The sequence below is a fragment of the Melospiza georgiana genome, chromosome 13 (genome assembly GCF_028018845.1).
Source record: "Melospiza georgiana isolate bMelGeo1 chromosome 13, bMelGeo1.pri, whole genome shotgun sequence".
In the NCBI taxonomy this organism is placed as follows: domain Eukaryota; kingdom Metazoa; phylum Chordata; class Aves; order Passeriformes; family Passerellidae; genus Melospiza; species Melospiza georgiana.
This window is the reverse complement of record NC_080442.1, coordinates 18,145,844-18,164,255: the sequence shown is the minus strand read 5'-3', so window position 1 is coordinate 18,164,255 and position 18,412 is coordinate 18,145,844. Positions and strand designations below refer to the sequence as shown.

General features: G+C 48.4%; 2 protein-coding genes across 4 annotated transcripts; both read right to left on the bottom strand.

Moving 5' to 3' along the window:
* Positions 1 to 2,222: 2,222 nt before the first annotated feature.
* UBAP1L (ubiquitin associated protein 1 like) lies at positions 2,223 to 14,679 on the bottom strand. Of its 3 annotated transcripts, none has more exons than XM_058033748.1 (6): positions 14,594 to 14,679; positions 10,431 to 10,585; positions 8,431 to 9,183; positions 7,320 to 7,529; positions 4,283 to 4,384; positions 2,223 to 3,406 (listed from the first exon to the last, which is right to left on the bottom strand). In XM_058033748.1, exons 2-6 carry the CDS (start codon positions 10,560 to 10,562, stop codon positions 3,272 to 3,274), a joined length of 1,332 nt encoding a protein of 443 aa, XP_057889731.1. In that variant the 5' UTR covers positions 10,563 to 10,585; positions 14,594 to 14,679; the 3' UTR covers positions 2,223 to 3,271. The 3 variants fall into 3 exon arrangements, with proteins under 3 accessions (XP_057889731.1, XP_057889732.1, XP_057889733.1); XM_058033749.1 differs by having other exon boundaries at positions 10,431 to 10,582; positions 14,594 to 14,667; XM_058033750.1 differs by lacking the exon at positions 2,223 to 3,406 and adding an exon at positions 5,045 to 5,073 and having other exon boundaries at positions 4,294 to 4,384.
* Positions 14,003 to 18,377, bottom strand: PDCD7 (programmed cell death 7). Its single transcript, XM_058033751.1, has 5 exons — positions 17,666 to 18,377; positions 16,451 to 16,589; positions 15,885 to 16,121; positions 15,183 to 15,270; positions 14,003 to 14,815 (listed from the first exon to the last, which is right to left on the bottom strand). The coding sequence occupies exons 1-5, from the start codon at positions 18,353 to 18,355 to the stop codon at positions 14,698 to 14,700; spliced, it is 1,272 nt and encodes a 423-aa protein (XP_057889734.1). The 5' UTR covers positions 18,356 to 18,377; the 3' UTR covers positions 14,003 to 14,697.
* Between the last annotated feature and the right edge of the window lie 35 nt (positions 18,378 to 18,412).

Sequence of the window (18,412 nt, the reverse complement as noted above, 5' to 3'; positions counted from 1 at the left end):
CTCCTGTGCTTCAGAAGGAAAATACCTCCTAACAGGGATCTATATCAGGACTCGCTTCTGCCCCTGAATGCTTTTTCAGCTGTGGCTCAGTTTCAGAGCCTTACGTGGGAGTGCAGTTCCCACAGAGCCCCATACTCCCCTGGGAATTCTCTGTGGTTGCAGCAGGGTCCTGGTAAGAGGAGGGGAGATGGGGAGTGAAGGAAAGCAGCTCCTGGGCATCAATGTGCCAAGGGTTTGCTGGGACCTGGGAACCCTCAATCACCCCCCTCAGGCCCCAGCACAGACCCAACGGGGTGGCAAGTGCTGGCTCTCACCAGAGACTTGCTTGAGCCAAGTCAGGGTCTTTTGAGGACATGGCAAAGCTTGGAAGTACAGAGTGCTAGGAAGCCATTACATGGCGATACCAGGCTTGCAGAGCTTCACAGCCAGAGGAGCTGTTCCCATCAGATCCCACCACCTGATGCTGAGGGCTCACAGCCCTCAACACCAGCTCTGGGGACAGCTGGTAGCACAGAGCTCCCCTTTGTGACCACGGACCAGGGCAGCAGCAAACCCAGACCCCAGCTCAGCTGGTTTCCCATCCATGGGGCAGGCTTTGGGCTGCCTGTGCTGTCCAGGCTGGGAGGGAACGGAAGGGATACCAGCTGGGATGCCTCAAATAACTCCGCTGCTGATCCCGCCAAGTTCTCAGCATTTTCAAAACAGTTCCCGCATTTGAGAAGAAACCCACTCAACGCAACTGCAAACCAAAACAAACCAGAAAACCCCAGCCTGCACCCACAGCCAGATGGAAAACCACTGGATGTGCCTTGTCCCCATTTGCTCTCTGCTACTGGGCCAGGCCACCACCCCGATGTCACCCATGAAGGGACTGCTGCTGGTGGAGCTGCAGGCCTGGTGGGGGCACAGGGGACACCAACAGACCTGTCCCTGTCCCCTGCACTGTGGGCACTGGGAGCTGAGCAGCATTGCAGTCCCCAGGTGGAATGTTACAGCAACTTATCAAATAATTTTCCCCTTCCCAGACAAAGCCAATTAACATTTCACAGAATTCTGTGAATTAACATTTCACGTTGTCTTCTCCTGGGAGCAGCACATGGAAACATGTTGCTTTAAAACAATTTTAAGCTGAACAAACAGCTTAAACATCCATTAAAATGAAGTTAAAATAATTCTGTTACTAAAATATTTATGTTGGGCTCCTGTGGCCAACCTTAGACCACAGAACTTGGCAGGCTCACCCATTCCTTCCAGCTCAGACACCAAGTGATACAACTTCCTCCCCATTTCCACATGCTGCTCCACAGTTCAGGGCTTTACAAAGATATTTGTCAACAAATGCAAAAGGTTTTAAGATTTTAAGTGTAGCACTTGAGGGAAAGTGTGAGTCTTGGCAGGCAGTTGAGTATGGCATGGATGCTCCCAAGAGCCATTTGTTGCATCCATCAGTCCAGACTGTGATCCAGAAAGTAACACAAGATAATTTTAGGTGCAAAGGAAGGAAAAAAGATACATTTCTTACCTCTGCAAGAAACGATCCAAGATCCAGGACCAAGCAAACCACTAAGGAGGGCGAGAAGCTGCTCAGCCTTTGCACAGTGAGTTGGCACAATGCTGCCAGTGTGCTTTGCTCCACCAGCGTTCAGCACCACTGGCACCAGCACAGCACCCTTATCCTCCCCTTTCCATCCACACGGTGTTCACTCTGCCAAAGATCACAGTTGGAGGGACACAATCTGCCTAATCACAGCTTAACCTTCTGCAAGTCTCGTTTTTAAGGTGACATCATCTTGGCAAGGGGGAATGCAAGGAAAAGCTGTCTGTAGATGGACTTGCCTTATATGGGCCGTATCAAAAATAAAAGCTTGTATAACCAAGGGAAAGCAGAAGGAAAAACAGAGCTGGGAGTTCCAAAAAGAGCCTGTGAGCTCCCCAGGAATATCTCCCTAGGACATACAGGGTGCCACATTTTCCATTTCAATGCCATTAAAGAAGAGCAGGAATAAAGCATCCTTGGGGATGGATGGGTCAACTCCCCCAACACCTGGATGCCAAGTTTCCGTGTTGCACCCAGGCAAGAATCAATGCATCCATGGAGAGCTGTACCTTCCTGTTGCTGTCTGGCACCCATCTGGAGATCCAGGGAGAAGGGACATAGTGTTTTACCTTGATGGCAGCACATTGTGCTGGGAGATTGTTTGGAAGGGTACAATGGAAAATGGTACAAATGCAAGTAAGGATTTTCTCTGCTGGGTTGTGCCAGCTGGCATCCTGACAGAAAAAGACAAACATGTTGCAGAAGAACCCCCCAAGCATCTTTACTCAAAGAAATTACATCTGTTTCTAATTCACAGGAAAATAACATACTTCATGTGAAAACACTGTCCACTGTTCCACTGCCAAGCCAAGACACACATCCTGTACAGTGATCTGAATCTCCCATTCTCAGTCCTTCAGTTACATACAGAAATTCCCTTGGGCATACAGATGTTCCTGATGCTGATATTCATGCTTCACTTCATTTGGAACCACTGTCTTCACAGTTTAGGGATGCATCCCCTGAATTTTCCTGATTTGGGCAGAGCATGAGGGCAGTGAGCAGCTCCCCATCTCTCTGTTCTATCTCGTGAAGTTTCCTGAGGACAAACCTTTGCCTCCACCATTTTTCATTGCACTGGATAAACCTCATGTATTTCAGAGCAAGGGCAGCTTGTTTTCTTTCTTTATCCACATGGAACTGTGTATTTTCCTCACATGTCTGGTTTAAAAGGAGAAGCTAATGCGATCAAAGTGGATTTCAATTGACTAAGTCAGCTGAGACTCTTCCCAAGCCAGGACCAACACATGTTCCTGCAGGAGCCTTCAGATTTTAGGAAAACAATTTATTCTGTTGATTTATATAATCTTTTAAGAATCCCCACTTTGTTGTAGCTGAAAACCTACACCCATCACCCCAGGTGGAGGGAGAACACTGGTTTGGTTTGGTTTTTGCAAAAATCTAAGCCAAAGGCAATTTGGATCTTCTCTAATCTGAATAGCTGAGATGATCAAGGGTGGGGACGTGTGGGTGAGGAGATAAACATTCCTGCTATGCAGTCAGTGCCTGCATGACAAACACTCTTATGATCGATGTCCATAAAATGAGACTCCAAGGCAGAGCTTTGAAATTGTGTATCTGGTGCGTCCAGGGGTGGGGATGGAGCAGCACAATCACCTGAGTCCTTCTGGTCTGGTGTGAAGAGGGGAAGCTGTGACTGCTCCAGGATGCTGCTCAGTGCGTTTTCATCACAAGCTCTTCCAGCGCCCTCTCCCTCTGATTCCCACAAAGCAAAAGAACTTCTTTGATTTCATTTTGCTGGAAGCCCATATCATTAAACTGAGCCAACAGATGCAAGAATTCAGCTGCCTGGAGGAAGAAGGAGGAGAGAAGAATGATGCTATCATGGATGGATATATTGTGTAGCTGCAGAAAAAGCAGTGCTGTGGGACAAGGCTGCACTCAGAAGATCTGAGTTGTATCACTGTGACACCAGATTGAGGCCACACATATCCCTGGTAGCACTGAAACTTCTTAAATAAGAAATATTTAATAAAGTCAGCCTCTAGTTTCACTATTCCCTATAATGTTTGTATCAATTCCATGCAGTGTTTGCCTGCACTATGAAGAGAGCAGGGAATGGCAGTGAGCACAACAGGAATTAATTTGTCCTGCTCCCCCTCTTTGGTCAGGCTGGGCCCCAGCACCACAACATCACCCAGAGCTGTGTCCTTAATAAATAAACCCTTCCCTGACACTCAGACCCAGGTGCCCTCCCACTGCCACTGCCCTAAGGAGTGGTGGCACGGCAATCCTACAGGCATTGGCATCTTGGCAAACACTGCCAGCCTGGATTTCATGCAGTTCTGCCTTCCCAGGCTCTCCATTACCCCCAGGGGGAGTCTGATGATGGAGACAAATGCCCAGTTCTCCATGGTTCTCCTCCCTGGGGCTAGAAGGGAGAGCTGGCAGGGCTTGAGACAGAGTGGGTGCTGGTGGGCTCAGGATGGGATTCCCTGTGCAGAGGCTGAGTGAACATCATTCCACACAACAGGGAAGGGCAGAGAAGTGTGAAGGAGCAGGTGTCCTCCCCCAGGGGTCCTTATGGTGACACTGCCCTAGAGGTCTGGCCCTCCATGAGGCTGCAGGAGGGCCTGTGGAGGCAGAGGGAAGCATGCAGCCCACTGAAAAGGAGAGCCTGGAGGACACAGCACAAAGGGCTGGGCTTTGCCATCCCATTCTGACCTTCTTCTCCGAGTACTGGAACATTTCCATGGCTTCCTCCACCTGCCCTTCCTCATAGCCCTGCTTCAGCAGCCGATCACAGGCACCCAGGTAGCTCAGGAACTGCAGAGGAAGACAGACAGGTTAATCCAACCTTGCAGGCATGGGGAGCAAGGCCAGTCAGGAGCCCCCCTGCCACCTCCCAGGGACACACCATGAGGGCACATGAGCCACCACCATCTTGCCAGTTCCCATCTAATGTTCAGCCAGGGTGGTCTGTCTGTCTGTCTGTCTGCAGGATTTCCAGTGGGAGACAACATCTTGGTCCCCCCTTCACCCTCCCAGGGCAGGAATGGGAACAAGGAGGAAACCAAACATGTGAACACTCGAGATGGAGAGCAGTGGCCTCCAGGGTGAGGCAGGGCCTGTCCCGGTGGGATGACTTTGCTCAGCTGACCCCACATCCCTTTGATGTGCTGGGGTTCAGGCACCCGTGGGTTTGCTCCAGGGTCCAAGAGCAGAGCCCACCCAGGGGAGACCTGTGTGCTGTCATTACTGAAGTAAACAGTTATTTTTGGCTTTCCTCGTTGTTCTTGGAGTGCTGACAGCACAATTCCCAGCAGCATCTTTTAAATACTGCGAGAATCACTCACTGTCCAAAAACATATGGGACAGGCAATAATAAATGAGCTATACAATAGCAGGGGGAATAAAAACATCCCACAGGTCTCTCCAAAGAGTTTTCATTCAAGGACAAGCTGATTCATTTCTCCCCAGACTCACCAGCACACAGACCTCCACCTTTCCCAGCACTGCCAGAGACAAGGAGAAGGACTCAGTAAAGGCCATAAAACATAGGAAAAAGACAAAATGTCTCTCAAACATTGAGTTGATCTATTTTGGCTGAACAGCTGGGTAGGGATTTTCAGAAATGTCAGCCTTAAGGAGCCCAGTAACTCAGAAAGGAGACAGGCACTGGTCATTGGCACTCCTCACCTCATGTTATTTCCCTTGTTACCAGGCTAATGACAACCCCAGATCACTGCTGCATTCTCTTCCCCTGTTGTGGCAGAACAGCCACTCATCCACAGCATAACACAGACAGTCCTGGCAGCCTGGTCAAACCCAGCATGAAATCAGTGCCTTTGTCAACTCAATGTTTTTTATCATTAAAAATATTATATATATATATGTATCCTCAAGACTAAACAATAAGATTTTTTTTAACAGTGACCAGCTGCTGCTTTTGTCATGTCTCAGCTCACATGTACATTGAGGGCTCCATGGACCAACAATGCATTTTGAATTGACCAATGATCATTGATCAAAATTGCAATGGTGCCTTTTTGGCCATGATGTCCTACATGATGAACCTCTGGCATGCTGGGGCTACTAATCCTACTTGAGCATTTCAGAGAAGTTCTTCCACCAAACTTAGGAAAGCATTGCTTCTAAAGAAGGCTACACAAGGCCTTGCCTTCTCTATCATGGGGGGCTCTGCCAGTTTCTCTTGACACTACAAGGAAGTTGAGCAATTTTTGCATATCATCTGGTACTTCCATCAATCCTCACAGTTGAAGTAGTCATTGTCACACCTCAAAACCTCAGGCATCACCAGCAAGCAATGAAGAGCACAGGTCTTTTTGACTTTAACTGGAACACATTTTCCAGGAAGATTTAGACTAATTTGGTAGTTTGGTACTTGTAAAAAATGCATGACAAGTCAGGCTGCATTGGGCATAAATGGGAAAGATGGGAACTGCTGGTGAAGAAGGCATGGGATAGTAGGCAGACCTTGTCTTTTGGTGCAGTACTCTCTTCTCCAAAGGAGTGGGAGTCCTGGTGTTTATACAGAAGGGAGCAGGCTGTACCCATTTCCACCCTTAATAAGATGCACTGTTTCTTCATTTTGAAACCAGCAGTTGCTACAGGACACCCTCGCATGGCTCTGTGAAACAACATGGGCTGGGCTCTGCCAATGTCTGTGCCCAGATGAAACCTCCATGGATTGAAGACATAAAGCTTCCCTTCCCACCTCAGCTCACCTGAAACTCCAGGGAGCTCTGGGGAGCTGGGCTGATAGGGAGGGAGCCGGAAGCTGCAGGATGACTCAGCCACAGAGCAGCTCTGTCCAGGCTGGCCCATGCAGCTCCCAGGGGAATGGGAAGGAGACTGGCAGCCAGCAGTGGCTGCTTGGTGCTCTGCCTGCTCATGCCCTGCCAGGATCTGCTCCTGCTCCCGGGCCTGACAGCCCCATGGAAATTCCTCTTGCTCAGCTGTAATTAAGACCTTTCTCTCTTTGCAAGAACTACTTGGATAATTTAGCCCTAAAATCCTCTGCTGGGATGGGCAGTCCAGCCCCAAGTTTGCCAAGGGAGTCAGAGCCAGCAGCTTCCCTCATGTCACGGATGCTCTGAGCCCACCTGGACCTTTCTGACATTCATCTGGACAAACAGAGACATTGGGAATGGGGATGCAGCACAGCAGGCAGGGATGTACTCACATACCAGGGGTAGGAAGAGGCTGCATGTTATGTTTCAATAAATTTCAGGTTATTCTAGAGGGTTCCTTGGGAAAAGAGCTCTGGGACTCTGCTGCAATGTCTGCATGGATTCCGTGCTTGCTCCAACACGGGGAAGTTGTGTTTTGGAGAGAGCCCAACCAAATCTCCAAGGTATTCCTGCAGTCCCACTCTGACAGGATGAGCCATGGCAATAATCACACGAATCCAACAGCTAGGAAAAATGATGTGCAAAAAGTTTCCATATATGGGGGCAAAATTTGTACCTCAAAAGGACATGATGCTTCACACAACAGATTGAACAGATAACAAAGCCAGCCATGATTATGCGCTGAAAAGCTGAGGGCGGCTCATTGCTATTTTATTACAGCAAAAGTGAAATCTCATGGAAAATCCTGTCAGCTGTGGTCCAACACCAAAGTGGAAAGGCAAGGTTGTCAAAAATCTACCCCAAAGAAGACAGCCATGCCTTTCTCCACGAAAATCAAGCTTTCCTTTACCAAAAGCTTCTCACAGTGCTGTGCCAGCTCCACCAACCTGACTTAAGCTTTGCCTTCCTGTCTTCTGGAGGGTGAGGATGGCTTTCTGGGTGGGGTAGCCTAGGGCTATGACGGGCTCGATGAGGTCTCTCTCCTCTTGGCTCAGGGCAGAGAGCAGGTCAGCCGAGGAATCTGGCTGGGATCTGTGGCAGCTCAGAGGTCGTCCAGGCGTGGAGGCAGGGGGGAGGGAAGTGTAGGGGCTGAGGGACTGCAAGGAAAAAAACAGATGGTGTTATTGCTCCAGGTCATGGAATGAGGTGAAACAACCCGGGCTGGGGCAATGCTTCTGAATGCTGGTGGTTACCTTGCTCTCTCCAGAAGAGGAAAATTCCCATACAAGGAACATCAAATGAGCATCAAATGAGACTGGACTTAATTAAATCCAGGGTCAGCTACAGATACAGAAGAGTGCTCAGGGTGGGTGTTGTACAAATACACATGGGGATTTAATCTCCCCTTAATTATTCCATGTCAAATGCAGCTGCATATAAATAACCTGGTCATTCAAGTGTCTGATGGTTTTATGGCAGGTTTTCAGTAATTCATCTCCTACACCTCTCAAGCAGCTGGATTAGATTCAATTTCTTAAAAGCAGGGTGGAACTCAGATTTAAGCTAACAGAGTACTACTTACTCCATCCTTTCACATCACTGTCTCTATCACTAAATGATCTGTATTTCTAGTAGGAAGTCCAAAGTTTCCTAGAAAAGACATAATGACTGTAAGGGGATATTTCCCTACAAACCCCGCTTATATCTGTTAGAATGGGATAATGTAGCAAAAAGAAGACAACCCCCCCAAATATTTCACTCTTTTCTTAGTGTTTCAATTGAGAATCAGATTAGACCCTACTCTGGAAAAACACAGATGTTTTGGACAGAGCAAGTAAAAGTGTACCCAGAAAGCTTCTTTCAGCCTCAGTGACAAAATCAAACCCTTTCTTCACTTCTTGTGAAAACTTCAGCAATTCCTCATGGGTCCAGTGTTTCCAAAGCCTCATTTTGCTTCCTTTTTCCTGGCCAGCCCCCAGTCAATGAGACCAATTTGATGCCCTCCACCTCCCTCATCTCCCAGTGATGAACAAAGGGCCACCAAAGGAAGCTTCTCACCGGTACCGTGGGCTTGTGCTGCTTGATGGGAGGGATTGGTGAGGCTGTGTCTGGAGGAGCTGGCACAGCAGTGCCCTGCTGGGACACGTCTGGATCTGGCCTGTACTTGACGCTGCCGTTGGTGCCGGGGCACTGGGGCAGCAGCCGTGGCACCAGGATCCCCCTGGTCCCTGTGGCAGCTCTGTTCAAAGGATGCACCAAAGCAGCCAGCTTCCTCCTGGCAGCTTCTAGCTCGTTCTTCATGTTGTTAAATATCACCATGGATCTTCTCTGCTTGCTGGGGTCTGGGCTGGTTGGGCTGTGGACACTGTTCTCTGGCGAGGGCTCCAGCAAGCCGGGTGAGGTCTTTGGTCGGGTCTGGTAAAAGCCGGGCCGCGAAGACACACTTCTCGCAGAGCTTCTCCTCCTGGAGAGGTGTGACTCGTCCTTGTCATTCTCTTCCCAAGAGGTGGAGGAGTACTCATCATCCGAGTACTCGCCCTCGTCTGAGTGCCAGGTGTCGCTCTCGGTGTCGGACAGGGCCGCCCTGCCCCGGGCGTGCCCGTAGGAGCTGTCGGCAGCGCTCAGGCTGATGGAGCGCCGCACCGCCCCGTCCCGACCCCGCCCCCCGTAGCTGTCGGCAGGGTCCACCAGCAGCAGCCAGCACGGGGGAGCCGTGGGGACGACTTCGGAGGTGACTCGATGGCGGGAGGTCTGCTGCTGAGAGGCCACCTCCACCCAGTACAGCACCTTCCTTTCCAGCGAGAAGTCGTGCTGCAGGAGAGCAAGAGACAGCTGGTGAGGACATGTGAAACCAGACCAGGTGGCATGGAGCAAACCATGCACTCCACGAGGCATCTTAAGGGCTACAGTCTTCCCACATCAGCTGCTATTTCCCTGAGTACTAGGGCTGGCTGTAGGATTGGGCAGCGCCAGCCACATCTCTGCAGGGAATCCCCAAATTTATATTTGAAATAACTCTTATCTATGAAGTCATTACTATAGTGAGTTGCACCTACAATTCTTTGGAAAAGTATTTTATGCTTGGAGGTGTTTGTGTCACTGTGGAAGGCAGGAATGTGCAGACATCCCAATTTTAGGCAGCTGCAGAGAGGCACTGCATCCAGCCACAGGCTGCCCCCAGAATGGTGGCAGAGTTTGTTTGTGACCTTCATTAGCAGCGCTTGGCAGAGCCACTTCAGGGGCTCAGAAGCCACCAAGAGGGCAGATGCCACCTCGGGCAGAAGCAGAAGCAGCCATGGCATTATCTAGTGGCGCCAGGGTCTCGGCTGCTCCCCAAACAGAGTTGTCATTTCCACATAGTTCAGCTTAAAATATAAGTGTGTTTGTGACTGAAATCTGAGGGTTTTCCTGGAACAAACAAGCCCTGCCCGTCCCAGAGCTCTCCAAACAAGGTCTCCTCCTGACAGGCAGGCAAGTACATTCACAGCCCAGGAATGCTGTTTTTACTGTTCTTGCCACTTGGGTCAGCCGTGGACCCAAATCAGCCTCCCCAAGGAAAACACCCTCACGTCCCTCCATAAGGATCAGCCTGGACCAGCAGCACAATGGTTTGGCTCAGAGGGAAGCATCAAATCATCACTAAATAGGGAGAAACACAGGGTATATATATATATATGTATATAAACTCTATCTATATGCTTCTGGCATAGGCAGTATTGCCTGATTATAGCTGGTAGATTTATTGGTAAATATTTAATTAATATCATTAATAAATGAGACAGTAATAACTCCAAAGGAGGAAACAACCCCAGAGCAGAGCCTGAAGTTTGTCCTCCTATCCCAGAAAAATCTAACCTTCCTTCTTAGAAAGGATTTTTAGAAAGCAACCCCAAACCAACCCCATCATCACTGCTACACACCACAGATCATCCTCACCTCCTCCCAATATTGCTGCAAACCAGCCAGTGAGGAGGAGAACAGTTAGCTTTCCCTTCTTTCATGGGAGCACTGCTGGTTTCCTTCCAGCATCCCCCAGCAGTGGCTGGGTGTGGACTCACCATGGTGCTCATGAGGATGTCGGTGCAGTCAGGGAGCTCAATGTCTGGGGCAGTGACTAAAGGGATTTCTCCCTCTGAGTCCCCACTGAGGCTCATGGCTGTCCGGAAGGGAACTTCATCCAGGTAGTTCATTGCTGCTGCCTGATTTCTTGCTGCTGGAGGAAGGGAAACAGAAACTGTAAGAACATCTCTTAAGGTGGCTGGAAGGAGAGAAAGATGAGCTCTTTCAAGTGCCAGCTGGGTAAAAAAAGATTGGCAAAATCTTATTTACTGACACCAGGAAGCTTTGTCTGAACTAACCTTTGCTATTCTCAGCTTGAGCCAGAAGGACTTGACCAAGCTTATGGCTTCCTTTGGCAGAGATCCTGAGCATTTTTCTCCTCCATCTCTCCCATCCCTCCTGTCTCTCCCTCTCTCTCTGTTGCCATTACACACTCCCTTCCCCAAGCTGGGGATGGACTGGGCACTTTTTCCAGTTACAGAGGGAGAAGGCACAGCCAAGGAGGACACCTTGCAGGTCTCCCCTGTCTGCACAAGCTGTGGTGACAGGGCTCATGCACATGGCCTCGTGCTGCTGAGCCATCACACAGAGCATCCCGAGGGAGCTGGGGTGAGGGCATTCCTTTGGGAACAGCTTACTGGGAGCCAGGCAAGGAGACTGTGCATCAGGCAAGCTTGGGAACTAGGAGGATGTCAAACAAGCAATTTTGAACATTAGCTTTTAGGATCCATGCATTCATTTTTAAGTGTGGTGATGGTTTTAGATCAGGAATTGCAGGGGAGAGAAAAATTGCCGGTGAATTGGGAATGCTGTCAGGAAAATATTACTTCAATATTTTCAATACTCCATCAGGTCTCTACAAATGTCTCAATTTACTAAAAAGCCATTACTTGCTACATGAAGCCTCGAGCTTTCAGCTTCCCAGTGATGACAGTGTGTAAAATCACTTCTTTTATAGATTATAAACTGTTAGGAGCTGGTAGCCAGTCTTCACTGAGTTCTGGTACTGGCAGCATGTGCCTGCTCATCCCAAAGTCCTTAGCACTCATCCTCGGGTCACACAGTAAATATGTATGTGACATCCTTAAGTGCTTTTCCCAATTATTTTTTTCCTTTAAAAACAAACAGCTTCTATGACAACAAGGATAAACATTCCACTAAAAGTAAATATGCTGAAGAATATACACAAGGATGACAGAACTGCCTGTTTAAAGCAAAAATCAGTCTATAATGGGAGATGGGGTTCAGGGAAGTTTCCTGTGTTGGCAAAGGACTCACAAAGAGCTTCCAGGCCAGAGAAAGTGACACACACAATCAACATGCACAATCACTCAGCCAGTGATATCAGAATGACAACAGGGTTGTCACTTTGCTGCTTACGCCAGGAGCCTTTAATGCCCCTGCAGAAGCAGAGCCCCAAAGGAGCTTTGTGCTCCTGCACATGTCCTGCCACTAACACACAGCACAGGCAACGTGCTGGGATCCCACGTGGAGCCAGGCCACCTGCTCAGCTTAAGAGGGCTCAGCCTAAGGGACAATCCACGTCAGCACTGACTAAGGTGACGCCTGAAAACATCTGCAAGCAAAGCCACCTTCCCTCAGCTTTCTGCTACTCCTGAGCAGCTCCTGCAGGCAGGGGGACTGACCTTCCTGCAGCTTGGGCTGTAAACTGGCTCTCCCCAAAATCCCAGGGTGCTCAGGAAAGTGGTGTCTCAGCATCTGTCACCCAGAATGGCTCCACTCAGGTTCAGATGATACTTTAAGGGATGGTGATGGGTAGTGAGTGTGTCTGAAGCCACAATGAAGAAAATATGAGGATTATGGTACTGTAGCTCTCTGTATTTGACTGCCTAAGTACTGTGCTTTAAGAGAGGCTCACAGAAGTGTTAATCCCCAAAACCACAGTTTAGAAAACAAGAAGTACTTTGGGGCAGGAGCAATCACAACAAAAATGCTACTAGAAAAGGATAAAAGAGGATCAGTCATAAACACCAACTCCCACCAGAAGGGAACTCCTACAAGGGCTCTGACCTCATGTTCTCCAGAGGAGCCCTGCCCACTTTCATCAAATACAATGGCCAGTGCATGAACCAGTGCACATCTGGAAAAGGATGTGCCTAAACAGCAGGAAAACCCAAACTGCACCAGGACCAGGGGAGGAATACGTTACAAATGAATCTTGGAAACTCACAGCCAACATCTCTCTTCTGAGCTACACTAAGTTTTTAAAATTTAAAAACAGTGGGAAATATTATATTCAGAAAAATGGGAATGAAGTCTGAACACACACTTTTTAAATTAATACCATGTGTCCATGTATTTTATAAGTTGAGATTTTAAACATTCCTCCCCATCTGTGGCTTCAACAACTTCCTCACTAAAGCTATGAAACATTTTAATGCAGATGTCATTAGACAGGAGCAAATACACAGAACATACCCAAAGGTGGATCCTCCCCTGGCATTTCCAAGCCCTGTGTTTATTAGCAATATGAAGCAGTCCTTACCATCAGATGAACTCATGGAGCTCTCTCCTCACAGAGCAGGGAGAACAGGGCTGCTGCTTTGCTGCCTCCTTATCTACTGCTCAGCTCTTTAAATTCCTGCAGTGTCAGACAAGCAGCTGACTTGGACAGCTTTAAGATAATCGTAGCTTAAGCAGCTGGCCTGTTCCATCAGACATGCTGATGGGATAAGGAGCCTAATTGTTTAAGCAGAGCATCCTCTGGTCACTAAGCTGCATGAACTGAAAGTGTTGGGTTTGTATTGGTTTTATGCAGTTGTTTTTATTTTTATATTTGATCTTGTGCCTTTTCATCAGGGAAGACTCCCAGGATCTGACTCAGCCTTGGGTCTGGAGTAATGAGATGCTGGAAGTGACATTAGGGATGGGAGGATGCAGGGAAGAGCAAATCAGAACAGCACCTGCAGAGAACTTCATGGCAATCTGTATGCTGGGCATACAGAGCAAGAACTGCAAACTTCTGCACTCATGTTCTGCCAGGAACCACCAGTTTGTGTCTCTTACTGACAGAAACCAGTGCAAAGGTTCAGCCAGGACACTACTGACATTACCCCTAAGGCCCAGGTGCTGGATTTAGGCAATGACACACGTGAATTACGCACTGCTGTGACGCCAAGAGGCAAAGCATGGAGAGATTAACTCCATTCCCACACACTGGGGCTAGCAAGAATAAGGACTGAAGCTCTGGAAAGCTGCCACAGCAATCTGTGCAGAACAGCAAAGCTCCAAATCCATATGGCCCATCACAGTTACAAGCAAACTGTTCAGAACATGGAAAGCTTTGACACCAGGTGTCACCTCTGTCACCTTGCAGGAGGGAGATTTCCTTCACACAAACCTCCTCCCAACAATTCTCTCCTTGCTGGAGTTGTATTTGATGCAAAGTACTCAAACAAATCTCTTCCCTTGCGTGAAAATATTTTAAACAAAAATCCATTTTTCTCCATTTGTTCTGTACAAAATAACCAACTTACAAAATAAAGCTGTGGTTTTTAATCAAATATTATAGACATATACAAAAATATCTATATAGTCAAAACACAGTACGTTAGACTGCAGATTTTATTGGGTTTTTTCCAGCAGGCTTATTAATCAAATTTGTATTTATTCACATGGCTGTCTGACCTATTTCACCACAAATGGGAATTTTTTTCCATGTTTTGGTATCAGCTTTAGTCCACAAAAGTATAATGTCAACAGCTGCCTTAATCAACCTTGAAAAACCCTGTCTTGTTTGTACTTCAGAATTCGTTTAAACTTGTAATAGGTTTGTCTCTACACCCAAAAATACAGGAACTATTTTGACAGTGATGCTTGACATGCTTCATTTAAGAAGAAAAACATGCTTACTAATGATCTCTTCTTTATTTAAAAATTTCTTCTTTTCTGAAGCTTTCATCATCCTTTATAAAGATAAAAGTCACTAAAAATATAATGTTAATACTGGCACAAATACCACCATCAGCAATGTTCCTTTACTAAGACTGAGATTTAGCAATAACTCACAGCTGGATTGTAATTCCACACCACGAGAGGCCTGGCAGCTCTGGGCTTGCTCAGCTATCTCCCTGCACAGTCAATTAGCAAAAACAATTCTTAAACTTTGTTTCAAGATGTTCTAGTAAAGACTTTGCAGTACCTGGCTGCCGAAAGAGAGGGTGAGACTTCCTCTTTGGGCCCTCTCATATTTACACGCAGTAATAATGAAGCAATCCTCCAACGTGGAAATAATTTATTGCAAAATTATCTGACAGCAGTGGCCCAGGTGTCACTGGTGGGGAGACTCGGGAGAACCCATCCTGGAGGGATGCAGCTTCCTTCGGGGTGGTCAGCTGGCACCAAGTACTGATCCCATTCATGCCTTTAACAGAGAGAGCGTTGTTTGAGAGGAGACCTGGGGTTAATTTGGGGTAAGATTTATTATACACCCACACAGATATTACTGATTGATGCAAAACCCACAATACCTGTACTCTTAAACTTGTTTTTCAAAAGACAAATGTGAAAATTCAATGTTCTGGTGTTAAATTGAATGGTTATGCATGAAGTGCTCTCTGCCTCACACGGGCATCTGTTGGATATGACTCAAGCAAGAAACTTGAAAAAAACAGAACAATCCATTGCATAACCATATTTGGAAGCTGACAAACCAAAAGGGGCACTGAATTTACAATTGCAAAAAACAGTGTTTGCCATCTCTGATGATAAAATCCTTTCTTTGGTTTTACCTGATCTGGATTAGAGCTGCTACAGAATGTTCAGCTTGTAAGTAGTAGTCTCTGAAAGGCTGCAGCAGGTGGGCAAGGGGGAATTCAGCTGTAAAACAGAGACACAGAAATTGTTCAATAAGCCAGAAAAACCTTCCATTCTAGTCAGTCTCAGAAGCCCATAATGTGCAAAATCATTTGCTACTGCCCAACTGTAATCTAACATCAGGTCCTTAGGTAACATATAAAACTCAACTGTTTGTATGTTACACATTTCCTGGTCTGTACCACAGCTGTCAAAGGAAAGCCAAGACTAGCAAAACTTCCTGACTCCACCATCTAAAAAAGGGGAACATATGGACAATCAATCTTTACAGATTACCTGAGTCACACTTATTGAAGCACCAGACTAAAGCATCTATGGTGCTGGAAATCTTCAATCCATTCTGTTTATTCTCACTTCGGTTTCATCTAGAACCTCTTCTTGCAAAACAACACGAAACCAGCTTGAGATGTGCTGCAGTCCATGTTGAAGAGCTCAGCAGCTCCTCTTACACCACAGGTGTTAACAGCACTATGTTTATCCCCCATTCTCAGACCATAAATTACTCCAGTGTACGATTCCTTTCCAAACTAGATCTGTGCCTGCATTTCAAATCCAGTGTCTGTGAGATGGGGATGTGATGTGGAAAAACACTGTTAAGAACAGGAGGCAGAATTTACCTGGATCCCCAAAGAGCTTAGAATCCATTTCCAGTTTCTGCTGTAGTAGTTTCTCCCTTTCCTTCTTCTGTTTCTTTTCCATTTCCCTCTTCCTTTCCTCCTCCTGTTCTCCCTCCAGCATAACCCTTAATGCTCTTTCCTCAGCTTCATACAGTTCTGTGCGAGTTTTGAGCAACGTTTTGAGACTCTCCACCTGATTTTCAAATGCTTCATCTGCTGAAGGAGGTGGACAAACACCTGAACAGAAAGAGAAGTGATTTTAAGTTTTCAGATTCAGACGGGGGTTTGATACCAGACTTGAGAGCAGAGCTGGGAAAATCTCAGAGGAATATGAATTTAACCTTGTTAACAGACAGAATTCTTACTGGAATAATCGTTCTTCCAGAAAGAGCTTGGAAACATAAAAACACAACCACTGAATTCAGCACTTTGTACCTATTCTTGTAATTAAAATCACAATGAAGACACAGCTTTTTGAAGCTGTACCTTGCTAGTCAGCACAGGGCACCCTCATCTTATTTCCTGTGTGTGCAATTAAAGAAGTTTAGAAAAATCTCGCAATGAACCTTTCCTGGCAGCAGCTTCTTTCCTCAGCTTCCGAAGCTTCTCCAGCCCGCGCAGGACGTCCGTCATCCTCTTTGTGTCTGCCTGTTTCTTCCTGACTTCTGACAGGACACTGTCAGCAGCAGCCTTCAGCTCTTGTTCCTAGGAAAGGAAGGAAAAAAACCAGATGAGATCTGTGAAATATCCCTCAAAGATACAAATCAAATGGTATTTCCAGAGATTAGCAAAGCACTGGAGAGCAGAGTGACTTCACAGCAACAAATCAAGCCAACCATCTAGCCTTGCTTTTTTATGAAAAAAGGGCTAAAATACCACAGATTTCAGAAAAAAAAAAATGCTGTGGAACTCATAAATTTGGGCTAAATCACAGAATCATGGAATTGTTAAGGTTGGAAAAGATCATCAAATCCATCTGTCAACTCAGCACCACCACCATGTTCACCAGTAAACCATGTCCTCAAGTGCCACATCCACACATTTTTGAACACTTCCTAGATGATTTATGAATGATGAAAGCCTGAGAATCTTTAACCACAGAAATTTAGAGTAAATATTTTACAATAAACAGAAACCATCCTGATTCCACAGTTCTGCAATTAAGAGCATTAACCTGCCACAGTCTGACCACAAATCCTACCTCAGCAGCTGCTCTGGACCAACCCAGCCCAGATCAGCAGAAAGGGAATTCTTTAGCCAAAAACAAACAGAAAGGTTTGCACTTCTCAACCAGTCTAATTTGAGGTGGTATTTTTTGCTTTGGAGATGTTTTACTTCCCCATAACATCAAAAAGCTTGTAAACCACAAACTTTAGAAGGATGAAAGCAGGAGGGAAGGCTGATGGATACTGAAACAGCACTGACCACCACAAGGTAGCTGCGTGGACAGGCCGACACTTGGACCACAGAGGAAAACCTCCAGGAGTTCAGAAACAACTTAAACCCCAATTTCATGTCAAGGCCTAGAAGATGAGGATGGCAAAACCGAGATGCCCACCAAGACTTCAAAGCAAGCAGGGCTGCAGGCCTTGGAAACAGCACGTCTCTCAGTACGCTGAAGTCATGGAGCACCTCAGCGGCACCCACTGGAGCAAGGGGGCCAAAGCCGGGTGTGGGAAAGGCACAGCCCGCCGCGACCCCACTACCGACAGGTCCCCCCTGCCCCACCGCGCTGCCCTGGAGCCCCGGCGAGAGGCAGGGCCAGGCACTGGGGACCATACCCTGTTCTTTTCCTCCACCTCCTGGATGCACTTAGCCCGCCACTGGTCGATCTTGGCCTCCCGCTCGGCGGCCCGGGCCGCCGCCTCCTCCTTGGCCGCCCTGGCTTCGAGCTTCCTCCGCTGCAGGCGCAGCCTCCTCTTCCTCGCCCTCTCGGCCTTCCTGCGCAGCGCCTCGCCGTAGCCGGGCTCCCGCAGGGGCCGCACGACCTCCCGCAGCTCCCGCAGCGCCGCCTCCGCCTCCTCCCGCGCCCGGGCCCAGCCCGGCTCGTCGCCCTGCTCCTCGCTGCGCCGCAGCGCCCGGCAGAGCGCGGTCACCCGGGCCACCCGCGCCAGCGCCGCCACCGCCACGGCCCGGGCGCTGCTGGGGCTGGCGGCGGCGGGCGGCGGCGGCGGCGGGGGAGCGGCGCGGCGGCGGCCCAGGAACTGCGAGAGCCACAGCTCATCCTGCTGCCGCTGCACCGCCTCCTCCTCGGCCGCTGCCCGCGGCGGGGCCGCCGCTAAGTAGGGGACGCCCGGCGGGAAGCGCGGTCCCCCCTCACCCGCACTCGGCGGCGGCGGCAAGAAGAAAGGCGGGGGTGCCACCGGCCCTACCGCGAAGGGCGCTGGGCGGACGGAGGGGCCGGGGAAGGGCGGCGGGAAGGCGCGGAAGGGCGGTGGGAGGCGAGCAGGGAACGGCGGCGGCTGCGCCATGCTCCCGCCGCAGCCCTCAGCGCGCCGCCATGACAGCGCCTCAGCGCCGCCTCAGCA